At 39.5% G+C, this 21,586-nt stretch overlaps 1 protein-coding gene across 6 annotated transcripts in view; it reads right to left on the bottom strand.

Annotated features, from left to right (window-relative positions):
* The window catches only part of PLPPR1 (phospholipid phosphatase related 1), a 611,864-nt gene that overhangs the window by 19,507 nt on the left and 570,771 nt on the right, over nt 1–21,586 (bottom strand). For all 6 annotated transcript variants that reach the window (XM_061426348.1, XM_061426350.1, XM_061426349.1 and 3 more), the window contains one exon: nt 17,039–17,171. In XM_061426348.1, the coding sequence (XP_061282332.1) occupies nt 17,039–17,171 (133 nt within the window). The remainder of the gene's footprint in view (nt 1–17,038; nt 17,172–21,586) is intronic.

Below are 21,586 nucleotides of genomic sequence, written 5' to 3'. Positions count from 1 at the left end.
TTTCCCCCTTTTCTGCTAAATGTGTTTTAGAGTCATGCTCTGGAACAACAGCCAGGCGGGCAGTGGCGGGGCCCTGGTGCTGGCATCTTGCTTCTGAGAGGTTTAGACCTGCATGCTGTAGACAGCAGCATGCGCTGGGTGCCACAGCTTTGCGTGCACGGCATCGTCATGGCACTGGGGGTAGGAGGAGATGCCAGTTCAGTGGAGCTGAGGAACTCCAGGTGGAAACCTGCTAATTTGGAATTGGACTCGGTGCTGTGCATGCCAACCTGCTCTCAGGCTTAAGCTCTGGAGACTGGACCGAGAGCAAGTCATTCTGTTCTTTCTGTTGAAGAAAACAGAATGTATAGATCTTGCCCCACCTAAGACTGAAGAGGGAGAAATAATCACATATCACATGGGGTCTTGGGGAAAATGCTACTCTTATTTTTTTTACCTTGTATGATCAGTTCATATGAAATGCCTAAAATAGGCAAATCCACAGACAGAGAATAGAATAGTGAACCTCAGGGTCTAGGGAGAAGGGAAAAACAGTGGGTGACTGCTAACAGGTATTGGTGTTTTGGGAGGGATGAAGAAATTTTCTAGAATTAAACAGTGCTGGTAGTTGTACAACTTTGTGAATACACTAAAAACTACCAAACTGAACACTTTAAAGGGTAACTTTCATGGTATGTGAATTGTATCTCAGTTAAAAAAAAAACAAGAACTATGAAATGTTTGCATATTTGAGTTACTCAAATTCACAACTGCTATATATAAAGCATATTTTTTGGGTTTATAAAGTTTTTTTGAAGTACACTTTGTTTACAGTGTTGTATTTTAAGTGTACAGCAAAGTGATTCAGTTATACATATATATTTTCAGATTCTTTTCCCTTACAAGTTATTACAAAATACACAATATAGTTCCCTGTGCTATACAGTAGAACCTTGTTGGTTATCTGCTTTATGTATAGTAGTGTGCATATGTTAATCTCAAACTCCTAATTTATCTCTTCTGTTCCCATTTGGTAACCATACATTTATTTTGTAAGTATGTGAGTTTGTTTCTGTTTTGTAAATAAGTTCATTTGTATCATTTTTTCTTTTTAAATTTCACATATGATATTATATGATATTTGTTTTATCTAGCTTACTTCATTTAGCATAATATCTCTACATCCATTCATGTTGCTGCAAATGGCATTATTTCATTCTTTTTTATGGCTGAGTAATATTCCATTGTGTATATGTACCACACCTTTCATCGATTGATGGACATTTAGATTGCTTCCATGTCTTTGAGTAGGAAATGGCAACCCACTTCAGTATTCTTGCTTGAAAATATGCCATGGACAAAGGAGTCTGGTGGGCTACAATCCATGGGGTTGCAAAGATTCAGACACAACTGAGTAACTGAGCACATGTGTCTTGGTTATTTTGAATATTGCTACTGTGAACACTGGGGTGCATATATCATTTTGAATTATATTTTTCTCTGGATATATGCCTAGGAGTGAGATTGTTGGATTATATGGCAACTCTATTTTCAGATTTTTAAGAAAATTCCATACTATTTCCTTTTCTCCACACCATCTCCAGCATTTACTGTTTGTAGACTTTTTGATGATGGCTATTCTGACTGATGTGCGACAATACCTCACGGTAGTTTTGATTTGTGTTTCTCTGATAATTAGTGATGTTGAGCATCTTATCATGTGCTTTTGGCCCTCTGTGTGTCTTCTTTGGAGAAATATCTACTTTGATCTTTGCCCATTTTAAAAACATTTAAATTTTTAAAAATTAGTAACTACAAAAATTTTTTGGCTGTGCTGGGTCTTCGCTGCTACATAAGCTTTTCTCTGCTAAGTCGCTTCAGTCGTGTCCAACTCTGTGCGACCCCATAGATGGCAGCCCACCAGGCTCCTCCGTCCCTGGGATTCTCCAGGCAAGAACACTGGAGTGGGTTGCCATTTCCTTCTCCAATGCGTGAAAGGGAAAAGTGAAAGTCAAGTCACTCGGTCGTGTCCGACTCTTTGTGACCCCATGGACTGCAGCCCACCAGGCTCCTCCGCCCATGGGATTTTCCAGGCAAAAGTACTGGAGTGGGGTGCCATTGCCTTCTCCGAAGCTTTTCTCTAGGCTGCGGAAAGCGAAGGCTGGTCTCCAATTGCAGTGGTCAGGCTTCTCATTGAGGTGGCTTCTTTTATTGTGGAGCATAGATTCCAGGGCATGAGAGCTTAAGAAGCTGTGGCTCCTGGGCTCTAGAACACAGGCTTAATAGTTGTGGTGCACGGGTTCATGGCATGTGGGATCTTCCCAGACCAGGGATCAAACCCATGTCTCCTGCATTGGCAGGCAGATTCCTTACCACTGAGCCACCAGGGAAGCCCTTTGCCCACTTTTTTATTTATTTATTTTTTGACAGAGCCACATGAGCTGTTTGTATATTTTGGAGATTAATACCTTGTCAGTTGCTTAATTTTCAAATATTTTCTCCCAACCTGTGGGTTGTCTTTTTATTTTGTTTATGGTTTCTTTTGCTCTGCAAAAGCTTTTAAGTTTATTAGGTACCATTTGTTCATTTCTGTTTTTTGTTTTCCTCTATCCAGACAGGTATTGCTGCAATGTATATCAAAAATGTTCTGCCTATGTTTTCCTATAGGAGTTTTACGGTATCTGGTGTTACATTTAGGACTTTAATCCATTTTGAGTTTATTTTTGTGTGTGGTATTAGAGAATGTTCTAATTTCATTCTTTTACATGTAGCTGTACAGCTTTCCCAGTACCACTTATTGAAGAGTGTCTTTTCTCCATTGTATATTCTTGCCTCTCTGTTGTAGATTAATGGACCCTAAGTGAGTGAGTAAAAATACTATTTTAGACTAGTATTATACCATTATACTTCTTTTTTTGTACCCCTTATATGTGATTATTCAATAATGTCTATCTCTCCCATTAGAACTGTAGAATATGCACGCTGTAAAAAGCAGAGAACATATCTGTTTTTTGCTCAATTCTGTATCCAAGTACCTAGCACCAAAGCTGGCACACAGTGAACACTTGATAGACATTTGTGGAATCAATGAATCAATTGCAGAAGAGATTTCAGAGAAGACTGACAGGAGAAGACAGTAAAAGAACATAGAAACTTATCCAAATTGCCTAACTTCTGTTGCGTCTCACATCCCTGACTCTGTTGAACATGGGGTTGAGATCAAACCACTTAGCATGTAAGAGGTAGGGATCATTTCTCTTTTTAATAAATGCCACAAAATCCAGTAGACTACTAGCTGCTTAGAATTGAAAACTGGGTCTTTCTAAGCATCTCAGAAGTCAGAAAACTTGTAAATCATAATTTGGAAATCAAATCACTCTCCCTTTTCAATACAGCAAGAATGAGAAAATATCCTTAATTTGAAGTATGAAGATCCACACTACATATGCAGGAGAGATTTCTTCCTGTGGATGTTTATGAAGCACAAGAAATCTGGAAGTCATGATGCACTTGGGCAGTTTTACATAGACATGAGCATCTTTGAGACACATTGCCCCATTCTGATTCTGAGAAGGTGCGATGGTCAGTTTAAACATTAACACGTGCACACATGAAAGCATGGCTCCTACATGTTTTTCATGTGGAGAAACCAACACAGAATTTTGAAAGGATAGTGGAAAAGACAAAAACAAGTTATCTGGGTTGGAGTGGTAATACTACTCTCTGAAAAGGTGAGGGGATCTTAGTTCTTCCTCAGTGTATGTTCTCAACCTTTTATTAAACATTTCTAAAAGAGAATCGCCTTTCTGTCTGTGCTAGCAAATCAAGGTAATGAAAGGGCTTCTCAAGAGATGTTAGTGGTAAAGAACCTATCTGCCAATGCAGGAGATGTAAGAGACATGGGTTCAGTCCCTGGGTTGGGAAGATCCCCTGGAGGAGGGCATGGCAACTAAGTCCAGTATCTTGCCTGGAGAATCCCCATGGACAGAGGAGCTGGGCAGGTTGCATTCCACATGGTCCCAAAGAGTTGGACACGACTGAAGCGACTTAGCACACACACGCACCATACTGTTTGAGATTAAGAATGCTTGAACATTTTCTCACTTTCAGAAGTTAACCAGCTTTGTGAATCTTTTGTGGTAGTTTTCCCACTATGATGTTCAAAAAAAACAAGGAAACACACTCTCAAATCAATTCTTGGCCTTTATTTTAGTGGGAAAATTGATGGCAATCTTATCCTACACACAGGTACAAGCAAGAGGAATGGGGTCATCAGTGCCATTTTTGACAGTGGAAAGGGGACCTCTAAGGAATTCTTATGTTCAACTTTCCTCAAAATATATTCTGATGCAATCATTGGGTCTTCATTCTAGATTGCATCTTTCATCAAAGCACCATTGCAAATGGAATATAAGATACAAAGAAATGAACATAGTTTCTTTTTGCTTCTCCTGTTGCCGTGTGGAGATCCCTAGTGGAAAATCTCAGTGGAGAAAGTCATCCAGCTGTGAAGACCATTCCTTAGGGAAACAATGATGTCTTTAGAAAAAGGAGAGACAGTGAAATGTTTTCTTCTCCTTAATATGTTTTATTCAAACTGGAAAATTCCGAATGAAGATATTTTATCTGCAGTTACCATGTTCATCTCATTTCCTTGCAAGGTGTACTGAGCTGATGAGACAGATGTTTAAATAAGACTGCCATGGATACTAGGTAGGGATGGTAACAGGTAGCTAATACATGGTGCTTAGAATATGCTCGGTATTAATCTAAGTGCTTGGAAATATTATTCCACCACAACTCTTTGAGATAGACACCATTATCTCCATTTTACAGATGGGGAAAGTGAGGCACAGAGAGGTCAACTAATTTGACCAAGTTCACACAGCTAGTAAGTAGAAGAGCTGGGTTTGTTTTTAGTCTCTAAGTTGTGTCTGACACTTTTGCAACCCTATGGACTATAGCCTGCCAGGCTCCTTTGTCCAAGGGATTTCCCAGGCAAGAATACTGGAGGAGGTTGCCATTTCCTTCTCCAGGGGATCTTCCCAGACCAAGGATCAAACCCATGTCTCCTGCACTGGCAGGCCAATTCTTTACCCCTGAGCCACCAGGGAAGTCCATGTGATGGGAACAGAAGAGCTGGGATTAGACACTAAATACTTATGGCTCTAGATCCAAACTCTTATTCACTACCCTCTAAGCTTATATTTTTATGTACTTAAAAATATATATACATATATAGATAGGCATTAAGCTGTGAAAAAAAGGACTTTAGTTCTCACGCATGCACTAAGGGCCAGGATTTAGAGCATTTCCCCAATGAAATGTTTGCCTTGTCAACTCAGAAAAAGAATTCCTCTATTTTTTAGCCAACAATTTTCCAACAAGAAGATGACAGAATACCTAAGACATGTCATCACTGAACGAGGCACTTTTCTCATCACTTTAGCAATGAATCTGACTTTGTTTCTGGTATAACAAGAACACCATCAGTGCAAACTGATTTACACGCACCAAATATTGTGTTTTGAAAGGAAGTTTCTCACAGGACTGAATCCGTCACTTCCTTAGATAGTTAATTTCAGAGGTTCACAAAACAAAGATTCTGGGGTTTCTTTCCTATATAAGTCACAGAAACACAAAAGCTGACAGCAGTCTACTTGTCTTGATGTCATTGTTTTAATCAAAAGAATAAATTTTATGTAAATCAAGTAATCTGAACGCCAGTTACTTTATCTGTATAAGAGGTTTTATTTATTTAGATGTTTTAAATAGTCCTAAATCACTGGGTTATTATTGAAAAATCACATAAAATAGTTGTAAAAACATTTTGTACGTTGTGAGATTTATATATTAGTGACTATTGTTTTTATAACTGAGGGATATTTCAAATAAGTTGATTATAAAGTTATTTTAAGACAGAAGAAAGAGATAAGGACATTAATTCTAACAAACTCAAACATATATTTGACTCTGTTATTCATTCTTTGTATTAATAAAACACCTTTACATTATGAGGAGCTAGTGGTGTTTAAACAACATTCTGTCATTACTATAACTACGTATCATGATAAAGGAAGAGGAAGAGTTATCAACCAGAAAACCTCCCAAATGTTTTTATAAATGAAGGAACAAACAAACAGACTTCTGCTCCTCCAAAGTATAAAGTTGTATGATTTTTTTAAAAAGTCTGCTTTTGGCCATGCCACATGTCGTGTGGGATCTTAGTTACCCAACCAGGGATCAAACCTGTGCTCTCTGCACGGGAAGTGTGCGGTCTTAACCACTGCACTGTCAGGGAAGTTTCCAAAGTTGTACAACTTCTTGGTAAGATGGTTCTATCTCAACAAGAGGGACTTTACTCCTCTTCATGCAGGACAGCTCCTCGGGGCTTTCTCTCTCAGGATCTGCTTCCTCTCTCACTCCTGTTGTGTGCGTGCTGTGTGCTCAGTCGCTCAGTGGTCCCGACTCTGCAACCCCATGGACTGTAGTACGCCAGGCTTCTCTGTCCTCCACTATCTCCTGGAGTTTGCTCAGATTCATGTCCATTGAGTTGGTGACATTACCTAATCATTTCATCCTTTGCCCACCCCTGGCTCTTCACCTCAGGTGGCCAAAGTATTAGAACTTCAGCAACAGTCCTTCCAATGAATATTCAGGGTTGATTTCCTTTAGGATCAACTTGTTTGAGCTCCTTCCAGTCTGAGGCACTCTCAAGAGTCTTCTCCAGCACAATTCAAAAGCATCAGTTCTTTGGCACTCAGTCGTCTTTATGGTCCAACTCACATCCATACATGACTACAGGAAAAACCATAGCTTTGACTATATGGACCTTTGTCAGCAAAGTGATGTCTCTACTTTTTAATATGCTACAAAAAATATCTTCACAGCTCAGATAATCATGATGGTGTGATCACTCATCTAGAGCCAGACATCCTGGAATGTGAAGTCAAGTAAGCGTTAGAAAGTATCACTATGAACAAAGCTAGTGGAGGTGATGGAATTCCAGTTGAGCTATTTCAAATCCTGAAAGATGATGCTGTGAAAGTGCTGCTCTCAATATGCCAGCAAATTTGGAAAACTCAGCAGTGGCCACAGGACTGGAAAAGGTCAGTTTTCATTGCAGTCCCAAAGAAAGGCAATGCCAAAAAATGCTCAAACTACCGCACAATTGCACTCATCTCACACGCTAGTAAAGCAATGCTCAAATTCTCCAAGCCAGGCTTCAGCAATATGTGAACTGTGAACTTTCTGATGTTCAAGCTAGTTTTAGAAAAGGCAGAGGAACCAGAGATCAAATTGCCAACATCCGCTGGATCATGGAAAAAGCAAGAGAGTTCCAGAAAAACATCTATTTCTGCTTTATTGACTATGCCAAAGCCTTTGACTGTGTGGATCCCAATAAACTGTGGAAAATTCTGAAAGAGATGGGAATACCAGACCACCTGACCTGCCTCTTGAGAAATTTGTATGCAGGTCAGGAAGCAACAGTTAGAACTGGACATGGAACAACAGACTGGTTCCAAATAGGAAAATGAGTTCATCAAGGCTGTATATTGTCACCCTGTTTATTTAACTTCTATGCAGAGTACATCATGAGAAACGCTGGACTGGAAGAAACACAAGCTGGGATCAAGATTGCCGGGAGAAATATCAATCACCTCAGATATGCAGATGACACCACCCTTATGGCAGAAAGTGAAGAGGAACTCAAAAGCCTCTTGATGAAAGTGAAAGTGGAGAGTGAAAAAGTTGGCTTAAAGCTCGACATTCAGAAAACGAAGATCATGGCATCTGGTCCCATCACTTCATGGGAAATAGATGGGGAAACAGTGTCAGACTTTATTTTTCTGGGCTCCAAAATCACTACAGATGGTGACTGCAGCCATGAAATTAAAAGACGCTTACTCCTTGAAAGGAAAGTTATGACCAACCTAGATAGCATATTCAAAAGCAGAGACATTACTTTGGCAACAAAGGTCCATCTAGTCAAGGCTATGGTTTTTCCTGTGGTCATGTATGGATGTGAGAATTGGACTGTGAAGAAAGCTGAGCATGGAAGAATTGATGCTTTTGAACTGTGGTATTGGAGAAGACTGTTGAGAGTCCCTTGGACTGCAAGGAGATCCAACCAGTCCATTCTGAAAGAAATCAGCCCTAGGATTTCTGTGGAGGGAATGATGCTGAAGCTGAAACTCCAGTACTTTGGCCACTTCATGCAAAGAGTTGACTCATTGGAAAAGAGTCTGATGCTGGGAGGGATTGGGGGCAGGAAGAGAAGGGGACGACAGGATGAGATGGCTGGATGCCATCACTGACTCGATGGACGTGAGTCTGAGTGAACTCCGGGAGTTGGTGATGGACAGGGAGGCCTGGGGTGCTGTGATTCATGGGGTCAGGAAGAGTCGGACACGACTGAGCGACTGAACTGAACTGACATAGACCAGTGGCAAAGTAATGTCTCTGCTTTTTAATACACTGTCTAGGTTTGTCATAGCTTTCTTTCCAAGGAGGAAGCATCTTTAATTTTATGTCTGCAGTGATTTTGGAGCCCAAGAAAATAAAATCTTCACTGTTTCCTCTTTTTCCCATCTATTTACCATGAAGTGATGGGAGTGAGTGCCATGATCTTAGTTTTTTGAATGTTGAGTTTTAAGCCAGCTTTTTCACCTTCATCAAGAGGCTCTTTAGTTCCTCTTCACTTTCTGCCATTAGAGTGGTATCATCTGCATATCTAAGGTGTTGATATTTCTCCCGGCAGGCAGTCTTGATTTCCAGCTTGTGATTCATCCAGCCCAGCATTTTGCATGATGTGCTAGAAAGTACACCTAGATACAAACTAAAGGTGGAGAGGGAAGATTTTAGATTCCTTACCTATCAAGGAACCTAAACACAGGAGACCAAATCCTGGAGGGCTTCCAGCCTTCAAAATTTGTTCTTTCTGATTCATATTTATAAGTTTCTAAAGCCAAAGCTGTTGATCTGAATCCACTCCCATTCCCACCACCTGACCAGCCTCAAGTTCCATCAGCAGGCAGCTGCCAGCCCTATTGGTGACGAGCCATCCTGATCTGGTACTGCTGCTCTCTGCATCAGCATTTCCCATTCACTGTTATTATGTTTTAATGTAATAATTTAAATTATTTCCAAAACATGCACTTTTTAAAATTAAGGGGCAAGTGACATGTAGCATTGTATTAGTTTCAGGTATACAATGTGATTTGATATTTGCATATTTTGCAAATTTTGTTATTATTTTTTAATCATAGAAAACCTTGAAACTCCCCTTTATCAGTTGTTGGGAGTCATTTCTTTCTTTCTTTGGCTGTGCTGGGTCTTCTTTGCTGCGAGGACTTTCCTCTAGTTGCGGCAAGTGGGGGCTACTCTCTAGTCGCAGTGGGCAAGCTACTTATCGAGGTGGCTTCTCTCGTTGTGGAACACAGGCTCTATTACTGCAGGCTGCAGTAGCTGTGGCACGTGGGCTCAGTAGTTGTAGCTCCCAGGCTCACAGTTGTGGCATGGGAGCTTAGTTGCCCTGCAGCATGTGGGATCTTCCCAGTTCAGGGATTGAACCTGTGTCTCCTGCATTGGCAGGCAAACTCTTTTACCTCAGAGCCACCAGGGAAGCCCTGGGATTCATTTCTGATATTCAGACAGTATTTCTGCACCTCACTGTGCTTGATTTTGTTGTGTGTGATCCTATATAACATAAATATTCATAAAACTCTTTTAAAAAGTCTTTGAAATACTCGTTATAGCAGTGGATTTTGACTGAGGGTGATCCTGTCCCCAGGGGACATTTTGTAATGTTTGGAAACATTTTTGATTGTCACTCGTGGGAGAGGGGGTGCTACTGGCATCTGGTTAGAGGCCAGGGGCGCTCCTATGCATCCTACACTCTACAATGTAGGATGTCCTCTCCTCCTGTACAGAAAAGAACAGGCTCAGGATGTCAGTAGTGCTGAGGAAGAGAAACTCTGCTTTACAGCCAATGAGTTCACTGAAGTGCCATTAATTTGCACAGGTTAATCTGCAAAGTGCTAGAGAAAGCAGCAATCCTTAGTTCTTTTAGTCAGCTCTTAAGTGTTAATTTTTACATAGTCCTTCTAGTTAGCACTAAGCCACTCAGTTAGTCTTTTTATTTGAGTCCAGTCTCTAAACACTGGTGCTGGGAAGGGTCTTTGGAAAAGGGTCACTTGAGTCTCATGACTAAATAACTTTCCTCTCGATAATTAGAGTAACTTGTAGAATTCTGGGTCAGGAGTCTTGTTGAGGTCTGTAGTGCTCTGGTTCAGTGAGGACTGACATTCAAGGAGGACTAGACTGAGCAGCCAAAAGCAGCCTCATCACACCTTCTTGAGACGTGAGCAGTGCTTGATCCCTGGTTATGCCTCTGACGTCAACCAAGGCTCTCAACCTCAGCGTGCCTCCCTCTCCTGCCTCCAGAGTCAGTCCTGGTCCCTAGAGGGAAGCATCAAACATCTTTGTCTCAAAGTCTGGTGGTCTGGATGTTCACGGGGTCCAGAAACTGAGGTTCCACTTATTTCCTAAGATCCATCCTGGCTTTTGCCTCCTCAGGTATATACCTGGGTTCAAATCTGGTTCTTGTTGCTGAGTTATAGAAATATCTCCATCTACTTATAGGCCCATGCCCTACCTTGTCTTTGACATGTTTGTTTTAGGGTCTACTCTGGACTCAGAACTAAAGTTGGGTGCCTGGGTACTGACACTCTCCTTCAAACTCTCCAGCCAAGGTCAACTTCCATAGTCAACACATGGAGCTGGGCTAGTTCACTGGGCACCTAGTTTCCCGGAATGGTCATTGTCCTGCTATGAAGTCACTGCCGACTCTAGACAATTCTCACTGGAGGGCAGCCTCTTCCTTCCCACTTAAAATTGCATATTTGCCTTTGCAACCCCCCTATTTCCTTTTTCTACATTATTTCCCCCCATAACACAAATACTATGATATACTTAGTTTAATGCCTGGCTTCCCCCATTAGAATATAAATTCAATGAGAACAAATAAATCTCTATTCAGTTCACTAATATGTTCTCAACACCTTAATCAGTGTTTAGCATATGGTAGATGCCAACAATTGTTGAAGGTTAAACATATGATCAGTCCCCTGTTTATAATTATAAACACTGAATGCAAGTAAAAATGGACTGATGGAATCAAATGGAGTTTCCTTGCAGGTAAAGTAGATCTAAATGAATTTCTAAATTGAGAACGATTTTCTAGTTCTCAAAAAGGCTGACATTAAGCTTGTCTCAGGGTATCAATTCTTACAACCATAAAACACTGTGACCTTTGAGGCTGCATTTAAAATATTCATGCTTCATTTAGATCACACTTAATTTATGGCAATTAATTAGTGTTACATGAATTAACTGTTTACTGTGGTACTTTCCAGTCTGTTCATGGCTACCTAATCCTTGCTGCTGCTGCTGCTGCTAAGTCGCTTCAGTCGTGTCTGACTCTGTGCGACCCCAGAGATGGCAGCCCACCAGGCTCCCCCGTCCCTGGGATTCTCCAGGCAAGAACATTGAAGTGGGTTGCCATTTCCTTCTCCAATGCATGAAAGTGAAAAGTGAAAGTGAAGTCACTCAGTCCTGTCTGACTCTTAGCGACCCCATGGACTGCAGCCCACCAGGCTCCTCCGTCGATGGGATTTTCCAGGCAAGAGTACTGGAGTGGGGTGCCATTGCCTTCTCCAACCTAATCCTTAGACCTGACCTAAATAAATGGTCTAAGACTTGCTTGGTATTTAATTTAAGTTTTATTAGAAGTAATAACGGAGCAACCATGTAATTCCAAATGAAAAGCCCATAATAAATAGTTTCTGAATGACAGTCTATTTTAGGTGCTAGTAGACAATCTAACGGAGAAGGCAATGGCACCTATGGGTTAAAAACCCATACTTTTCAGTTTTAAACAGAACAACTATTATTTAATAATATTTACAATATATGCTTATTCAAGAATATCTGTGAATGAAAAGAATTTAAATATGACTTCCTTTCTTTGTTTTTGTTTCTGAAAAGAGAATGTAGAGGTTTATATTGTCTTAGAACTTAAGCCTGTGTATTGTTGTTTAGTTGAATGCATACCAAAAAAACCTGGTATAGGAAGGGAAAGCAATGGAGAGTAAAACATGAAAGGGAGAAGCCTAAATATGTGTTACTAATTGCACAACATTTGCTTTGATAAAAGGTTGGTCAAATTTGTTCAGCCAATTCCTTTTCTCCCTTCCCACGTCATGTAACACAGTGTGAGAAACTATATAGCAGTTTGGAAATGAGTACAGAAGTTGGGCTTCCCTGGTGGCTCAGAGGGTAAAGCGTCTGCCTGCATTGCAGGAGACCTGGGTTTGATCCCTGCGTTGGGAAGATCCCCTGGAGAAGGAAATGGCAACCCACTCCAGTACTCTTGCCTGGAGAATCCCAAGAATGGAGGGGCCTGGTGGGCTACAGTCCATGGGGTCGCAAAGAGTCGGACACAACTGAGCGAGTTCACTTTCACAGAAGTTAACTATGAGGGTTTATAGCTAAAGCCTGGGAGACTTCTTTTTGTTGAAGTATAGTAGATTTGTCATATTGCATTAGTTTTAGGTGTACAGCAATGTGTTTCAGTTACATAATATATTTTCAGGTTCTTTTCCATTATAGGTTATTATAAGATATTAAATATAGTTCCCTGTGCTATACAGTAAATCCTTGTTGTTGACTTTATACATAGTGGTATGTATCTGTTACTCGAAGACATTTCCTCTTTGGTAACCACAACTTTTCTACGTCTGTGAGGGTGTTTCGTCTTCCTTATAATGAGGACCCTGGAAAAAAGTTATTGCAGGATTTGGGAATCAGAGGAATTCAATCCTTTCTGTCAAGGTCAGCACAGTTAGCATTTGTCTATAGGACAAGATGGCTTAATTTGAATGTTTTTCCTTTGACTTGGCCATTGCCATTTTCTCACTTAAAATTTAATTTGGATCTGTAGGGTAGGGTGAGGGGCTGTCTGTTCAAGTCCCAATCACACAGTCTAGAGAAGACAGGGAATCTGAGAGCCAAGGTGCTACTTTTAGCTCTTCTTTCAACAGCAAACACTATTAAAGGACTTGCCATTCTTCGAGACTGATACATACATGTCATGTTGCATCCTTTTTATTTCAGGATAATCATAGGTTCCTAGTGTCTTGACTTTTTCCACATGGCATTATATCATGAATTTTCCCCTTTCATTAAAAATTGGTTAAAAAATACCATTTTCTGAGATTGTACCTTATGGTAGCACTATTTTTAGAAGTTATATTTTGGATATTTTTAATTTATATTATGAAAAAATGATTTTAGTTTGTAAAAATTGATTTACATTTCCAATTATTTCCTTAGGACAGATTATTTAAAATAGACTTTAGAGTTAAAAAGGTTGATTATTTTAAGGCTATTGAAATATACTGTCAAACTGCTGTGCAGAAAGGGTATATCAACTTACTCTCACTAGAAATGTACTAGAACCTCAAGTTTTTTTCTCATCTGTGATAGAATAAAGCATTCTTTTGTTTAAAAATATTTTGCTAGTTCATTGGCCATTTTCTCAATGTGAAACTGATTGTACTTGTTAGGAAACACTATTTGTAATAGGTTCTAGAATAATTATATAAACTGCAAGAGCAAAGTCATGCCATTTCAGCTTACAGGAATCGTTATCATTTTCTAATATCAATTGCATAGTATACATTTTGCAGGCTGTTAGGCTAGAAAAAAAGACTGTTAAGCGATTTACAATAATATTTCTAATACATTTTGGGTAATACCTTATTATACTTTAATTTTTTAAAAGGAAACATCTCCATTTAAAGGATCTTCATTTCAAGTAGTATGCTTTTTTTCTCTTATTAAAAAAAATCCACAGATACTACGACAAAGTTACCCATCTCAAGATAAACCCCTCCCTCTCCTATATGAAAAGTCAGAATAGACTTTTGAATTTCTCTTAGAAATTGCCTTATTTATGTACCTTAATTTTCCAGAACTAAGCTAAGAGAGGTAAAAAGTTAAACAGGCGGCAAATGAATATTTAAGAATCAGTATTTATGAAAGCAATTTTAGGTAAATCTGTGATTTAACACAGTTTAGTTTTGCTCTTTACCCCTCCAGAAAAATTATGGAAGGCATTTTACAATATGCTATTGATACAAAGCAAGAAAGATACAGTCCCTCCTCTCTAAGGGATCACAAATTGCAGTAGTCCCCCTTATTCACGGGGATATATTCCAAGACCCCCAGTAGATGCCTGAAAGCATGGATCATACCAAATCCTATGTTTTTCTGATACACAACATACTTAGAATAAAGTTTAATTTATAAATTAGGTACACTAAGATATTAACAACTAATAACAAAATAGAACAATTGTAACAACATTTACAGTAATAAAAGGTGAATATAGTCTCTCTTTCTCAGAATATCTTACTGTACACATGTAATGCCTTTTCTGTCTTAACTAAGTATTTGCCACATACAGTGGCCGTAACTTTTGCAATTTGAGATGTGACAGCAGAACTAGCATATACTCCTTTTTCCTTCATAATTTTACAAACAAAGGATCTGTTCTTATGGTTCAACCTCAGCATATGATTCTTGCTCTTATTGAGAACCTTAACCTTTTCACTTAAAGTACTTTATGGCTTCTCTTTGGCATATCCAAATTGCCAGCATCACTACTCTTGCGCTTTGAGGCCTTTATTAAGTACAGTAAGGGTTACCTGAACATAGCCCTGCGATATAATGATAGTCAATGTGATAACCAGAGGGCCGCCAAGTGACTGACAGCCAGGTGGGACCTTTTGGACAGAGGGAAGGTTCATGACAGAGCAGGATGGAGCAAGATTTCAGCGTACTCAGAATGGAGAGTGATTTAAACCTTAGGAATTATTTCTGGGGCCTTTTTGGACCATGGCCGATGGTGAGTAACTGAACCCATGGGAAGCAAAACCATGCGATGGAAAGTTAAAAGTAAATGATTACCATCATCTATTACAAACTGGGTATCAAGCTCTTCATCATAGTATTTTTCATGCTCACAATACAGGTATTATTAGCCTTACACACACACACTCACAGTCCTTGGGAACAGTGACTTTATCCCATTTTATATCAGCTTCTTTGTCTGCCCAGGTAGAACTATAATGAACCTTAAAGGGTGTTGGGTGGATCAAGAAAATTATAAAGTGTCTAGTCCAGTGTTCTGTATAATAAATATTCTTTCCTCTCCTCTTTTTTTCTTGAAGTCACTCTGGTAACAAGTGACCAAATTCTGAATGTCTTTGAAAGACACTATTGTTTGGAATGAATAATAGATAGTGATGACATCATATGGATCAGGGTAAACCCAGTGAGCCTGCTGCAGATTCCCACAGGGGATTCTGCAAATACCAGTAAATGCCGAAGATGATTTGAATGTTAAGGGTTGCTTCTTTTAACTTAGGTTTTCTTAGGCCTCCCACTCTATTACTTCCCTCACTCCCATGCCAATGTTGGAAGTTACTGCATATAGTTTTTAAATTTTATTAAGGTATAGTTGATTTATACTATTGTTGAATTTCTGCTGGATAGCAAAGTGACTCAGTTATACACATATATACATTCTTTTCATATTCTTTTCCATTATGGTTTATCACGGGATGTTGAATATATTGTAGTTCCCTGTGCTATACAGCAGGACCTTGTTGTTTATCCATCCTATATAGAATAATTTGCATCTGCTGATTCCAGACTCCTAGTCTTTCCCTCCACCCTCCCCACCTTGGCAACCACAAGTCTGTTTTCTATATCTGTACATCTATTTTTGTTTCATATGTATTTCATTTGTGTTGTGTTTCAGATTCCATTTGTAAGTGATATCACATGGTATTTGTCTTTCTCTTTCTGGCTTCGTATGATAATCTCTAGATCCATCCATGTTGCTGGCATTATGTCACTCTTTTTAATGGCCGAGTAATATTCCATCGTGTATATATGTACCACATCGTCTTTATCCATTGCTCTGCTGATGGACATTTAGGTTGTTTTCATGTCTTGGCTATCATATTAATAAACAGTGCTGCAGGGAACGTCGGGGTGCATGAATTTACCACACATTTGGTTGTACTGTGATCCTTTGCTCATGACCTGAGGAAATTCAACCGTTTCTTCATTAGGAAGAAAAGGATTAAGAATAATCAAAGGAGTCGAGAGCATGTGTCTTCTGGACCTCACTTTCTCAGCTGTCAGTTCTCTATGTTCTAAATGGTGTCATGACTTGTGTTAATACCATGTTGATATGTTCAGAGTTTTATCTTCTCTCCCACAAGTACCTGGCCAGTACATAATTTGCAGGGTCTCATTAGAACACTAATAATTATTTACTGAGTACTCACTGTGTAGGAACTCTGTGAGATCTATATTCCCACATTTACCCATATACACATTCATTCCTATATCTGTGATCATTATCCATATCCCCTCAGGATTTTTATAAAAGTCCTAGAAGGAGGACTATAGAAAGTGTCTTAATTATTCTTTGTCATAAACACTAGTAAAACTCTTTGTTTTCCAACTTTGGAAAGGTATGATTTTCAAGAACCTGATGGATGTGATTTCCCATACTTTTAAAAATTCCCTGTATAACAGAATTACTAGGTAGTAAACTTTTTTTTTCAGGACATTTGATTATTTCTAAGTTCATTTTATTGGTGTTCCCTGATGGCCCACCCCCTTGCCTGACTCAGCTAAAGGGCATATGGCCATTTCCAGTCAATATTAAAATATATGTCCTGAGGGAATCTCAGATATAGTATAGGAAAAAAGTTGAAATTTTTTGTTAAACACTTTAGTAAGTATGTGAGTTGGCACCATGGTCAGGCACAATTTCTGTACTTCCTAGAAAAACTCTAAAACAACCCTTGCTTTTAAAGTTGGTGTTTCCATAGCTTAGGTTATTTTATCAAGTATGTTCATCTTTAGTAAGTTTTACCTATATGTGAGGGCTTATACAACATGCCCTTGTACTCACCTATGAATCTTATGATCCTTCGGAGTAAGGGGTTCAGGTAACAGCATTCTCCAGTCAGAATTGTTTTCTCCTGGGCAATCAGAGATTCTCTGGTTGACTTTATGAAATACATGGATATCTCACCAATAAAAATCTGGAGAAGGAATGTTAAAGAATTAGCACATGTATACCTGTGATGGATTCATTTTGATATTTGGCAAAACTAATACAATTATGTAAAGTTAAAAAAAAAAAAAGAATTATCAAGTTGGAGAGCTTTCTGATAGACCAGTGGCTTAAAAAAACTGAAAACTTCTGAGGCGTCACAATTGTATTAAAAAATTATGTTGGAGAGATGGAGAGTTAAATAGCAGTTTGCAGTCAACTCTCTAAAAGAATTAGAGAAAGCAATAATTGATCATTTCAGGTAGATTTCAGGTATAATATTAAATTCTAAGGTCATATAAAACATAAGTTGAAATAATAAATAAGAGAATCAATGAACAAGCTCACTCAAGCTGGCCTTGAATATTTTAAATTGAATGTGTGTATTACAGTGATGAGGAGTGACTGGGATAGCCAATGTGCCCAGCAGGGCATTATATGCACACATCACAATAAATTGTTATTTCATTATGTGGCAATAACAGTGGAAACAGTTATTTTAAAATATAAAACAAACTTTATTTTGGGGGGCTCCAAAATCACTGCAGATGGTGACTGCTGCCATGAAATTAAAAGACACTTACTCCATGGAAGAAAAGTTATGATCAACCTAGACAGCATATTAAAAAGCAGAGACATTACTTGGCCAGCAAAGGTCTGTCTAGTCGAGGCTATGGTTTTTCCAGTAGTCATGTATGGATGTGAGAGTTGGACTATAATGAAAGCTGAGCGTGATGCTTTTGAACTGTGGTGTTGTAGAAGACTCTTGAGAGTCCCTTGGACTGCAAGGAGATCCAACCAGTCCATCCTAAAGAAAAGCAGTCCTGAATATTCATTGGAAGGATTTATGTTGAAGCTGAAACTCCAATACTTTGGCCACCTGATGCAAAGAGCTGACTCATTGGAAAAGGCCCTGATGCTGGGAAAGATTAAAGGCAGGAGGAGAAGGGGACGACAGAGGATGAGATGGTTGGATGGCATCACCAACTCAATGGACATGAATTTGAATAAACCCCAGGAGTTGGTGATGGACAGGGTGGCCTGGCGTGCTGCAGTCCATGGGGTTGCAAAGAGTTGGACACAACTGAGCGACTGAACTGAACTATGTGGCAATACTACCATTATTTACGTGAAAAATCTTATTTGAGCATGTTTGCCTGAGTGATATTCTCCTACTCTAAATTAGTTGACTGTCACACTTTTGCTATGCATGTGCTTGTGGTTTTAGATAAACTTCATCAATGTTTTAAGACTTTCTATGCCTTATATTCCTCCTCTAATTATAGAATATCTATTTAGATGGATAAAAATGCCAACATAATGAATGGCACATGAATGGTGGAAGTTAAGTGATAGAATAGTAAAGCTGGAGTCCTCTGAAACAGATGTTTCCCCCTTCATCTAGAGAGAAACTCAACAGTCTCAGGGATTTGGCCACACAGTTTCTGAAGCAAGTAGACACTGTTATTCTATTGTACAGATAAGACACCTGAGGCATGGAAGGGTGAAATAATTTGCCAGGAAACCTGTCTGTAGAGTCCTTTCTCTTAAATGCTACACTTTTACTCAGTAGTGATCCAATAAAATACTTGTTGAATTTGTGTTTAATATTGATGACACAGATAACAAAACAAATGCAATATGCTTTAAACACTGAAAACCTTAGATGATATTAAAGTACAAGATAGATTGGTGTAGTAGAAGTAGAACTATGGCCAAGTCAGAATGGGATGAAAAGTTGGCAGGAATAGACTGAGTTCAGGGTCAGACAGGCAAACGGTGGGACAGCATGGATCACCTTGGCAGGTGCTGTCTGCATATGTCTAGGAATATTTTGTGACATCCTTTGGAATTAATGCATTAATGCTCCTTCTGGTAAAAATATTTGAATAGCTTTAAGAACTCAGCTTTCCCTTTTCTTCTCGTTAGACTTATCTCTCTCAAAATGAGGTGCCACAAGGCTTTATTTGTCCCCACTGGAATGATGGCACTGCATTCTGTTCTTTATCTCAGTGAACAGATGGGGATAAATTCATGCATGGTTGGGTAATGACACAGCATTTCCTTGAGGGTGCATTCTCTACTCCCAGAGCCTAGCTTAAGCATTCTTGTTGTATATGAATCTCTTACCTCATGTTTTCCTTTCTATTCCTATCACAAATGAGTACACACTATCATTGTTATTCCTTGTTATAGGATGTCCTGCTTATCTTATTCTGGTTATATCCCTAGGGCCTAGCCCAGTGTAAGGCACATAGCTGTTATTCAGTGTTAAATGAATTAAGCATATCAGATTAATGAAGGTGTTTTGGAATACAGGTTTAATGAGGGAGACTATAAGGAAGAATAATTTTTAGTATTTATCCTTCCAGACTCAGTGAAAATGTCATGACTCTCCCCAAACCTTTGCCAGGTCCCCTCAGGAAAAGGGAGACCCTGTCTTATCATTGTTCCCACAACATATTATACAGATCTCTATCCTGACATCTGGAGCTTCCCAGGAGGTTCAGTGGTGGAGAACCCACCTGCCAATGCAGGAGACTCAGGTTCGATTCTTGGGTTGGGAAGATCCCCTGGAGGAGGAAATGGCAAAACCCACTCCAGTATTCCTGTTGGGAAAATTCCATGAACAGAGGAGCCTACTGGCTACAGTCCATGGGGTCACAAAGAGTTGGACATGACTGAGTGATTGAGTGCACACACTCACACGAGACAAAATAGCAAGAAAATGTGAGTGAAAATCTACACATAACATATTGTTTTTTTAAAAAAATGCACATATATGTGTACACAGGCATGCACATACACACAAATCTAAACAAAATCACTCCAAGGTACACCAAACAAAACTTGCCATGTAAAAGGGTATGGAGCTCAAATAATCCATAAGTAAAATGTCCTAAGACTCTTGTGTCAGCAGGGATAAGCAGTATATGAATTGATACTATTGGTCAACAATATTCAAATCAGAGTTAAGGTATGAAATAGAAAAAAAATCAGAACTAGAATATATGCTAACTTATATAGTTACTGATATAATACTTTGAGTATATTAAGCAATACTGTTTATGTAAAGGAAGGAAGGAAGGAAGAAAGAGAGGAAGGGGGTCATTTTATAAGTTAAAGGTAGGACAACAGTCCTGATTTTCAGTTCAGACTGTGATGGACGTAGAGGTTGCTGATGGAACAATCCAGCTCTCAGATCCCGTGAATGAGCTGCGAGGATGTTCATTTCACTGATCACACATAGTGTACTGTTTCTCCATCCACTGGGTCCTATAGTCTCATACAGGCCTGATTCTGGGGAAAGAGGCGGGCGAGATTCTGCTTCCCTGCCAGGCCACCAGCCCATGTTGGAAGCCACCTCTCACACTGGCAGATTTATGACTCTGGTTCTGGCACTGACTGGGTTCCTCCATCTGTCTGTTTGCCATGCACACTCTGTCTCCATCCACCACTCTGTTCAGAGGACAGCCGGGACACGTGGGACTCTCCATGTGTTCGGCCCTGGCTGCCCTGCCTATTACGGTCTTTCAGATTGTTGACTAACAAGCATGCTATCACTCATAGCAAATGAGAATACCCTCTGGTGAGAAATGATCAAGGCCAAACTCTAGACCTGGCCACGAACAAGCAAGTGAATTCCATTGGTGCATCTCTCGTCCCCCACAGCTATGCCGCCTACTATCACAAGTGACCTAAAACTTTTAGATAACAATACATATGCTTTTAGTGAGTAACTCCTTTTTTAAAATTTTAATTAGAGGATAATTACTTTACAATGTTGTGATGGTTTCTTCCATACATCAACATAAATCAGCCTTAGCTATACATATGTCCCCTCCTCCTTGATCCCCCTTCCTGCCTCTCTCCCTATCCCACCGCTCTAGATTGTCACAGCACTGGCTTTGGGTTCCCTGCATCATACAGCAAATTCCCACTGACTAAAATCAGAGATACCAAAGGAACATTTCATGCAAAGATGAGCTCAATAAAGGACAGAAATGGTATAGACCTAACAGAAGCAGAAGATATTAAGAAGAGAGGGCAAGAATACACAGAAGAACTGTACAAAAAGATCTTCACAACCCAGATAATCACGATAGTGTGATCACTGACCTAGAGCCAGACATCCTGGAATGTGAAGTCAAGTGGGCCTTAGAAAGCATCACTACGAACAAAGCTAGTGGAGGTGATGGAATTCCAGTTGAGCTATTCCAAATCCTGAAAGATGATGCTGTGAAAGTGCTGCACTCAATATGCCAGCAAATTTGGAAAACTCAGCAGTGGACACAGGACTGGAAAAGGTCAGTTTTCATTGCAGTCCCAAAGAAAGGCAATGCCAAAGAATGCTCAGACTACTGCACAATTGCACTCATCTCACATGCTAGTAAAGTAATGCTC

Source organism: Bos javanicus, chromosome 8 (genome assembly GCF_032452875.1).
Source record: "Bos javanicus breed banteng chromosome 8, ARS-OSU_banteng_1.0, whole genome shotgun sequence".
Classification (NCBI taxonomy): domain Eukaryota; kingdom Metazoa; phylum Chordata; class Mammalia; order Artiodactyla; family Bovidae; genus Bos; species Bos javanicus.
Note: the sequence above shows the minus strand (reverse complement) of the source record. Positions and strands in the feature narration are given on the sequence as shown.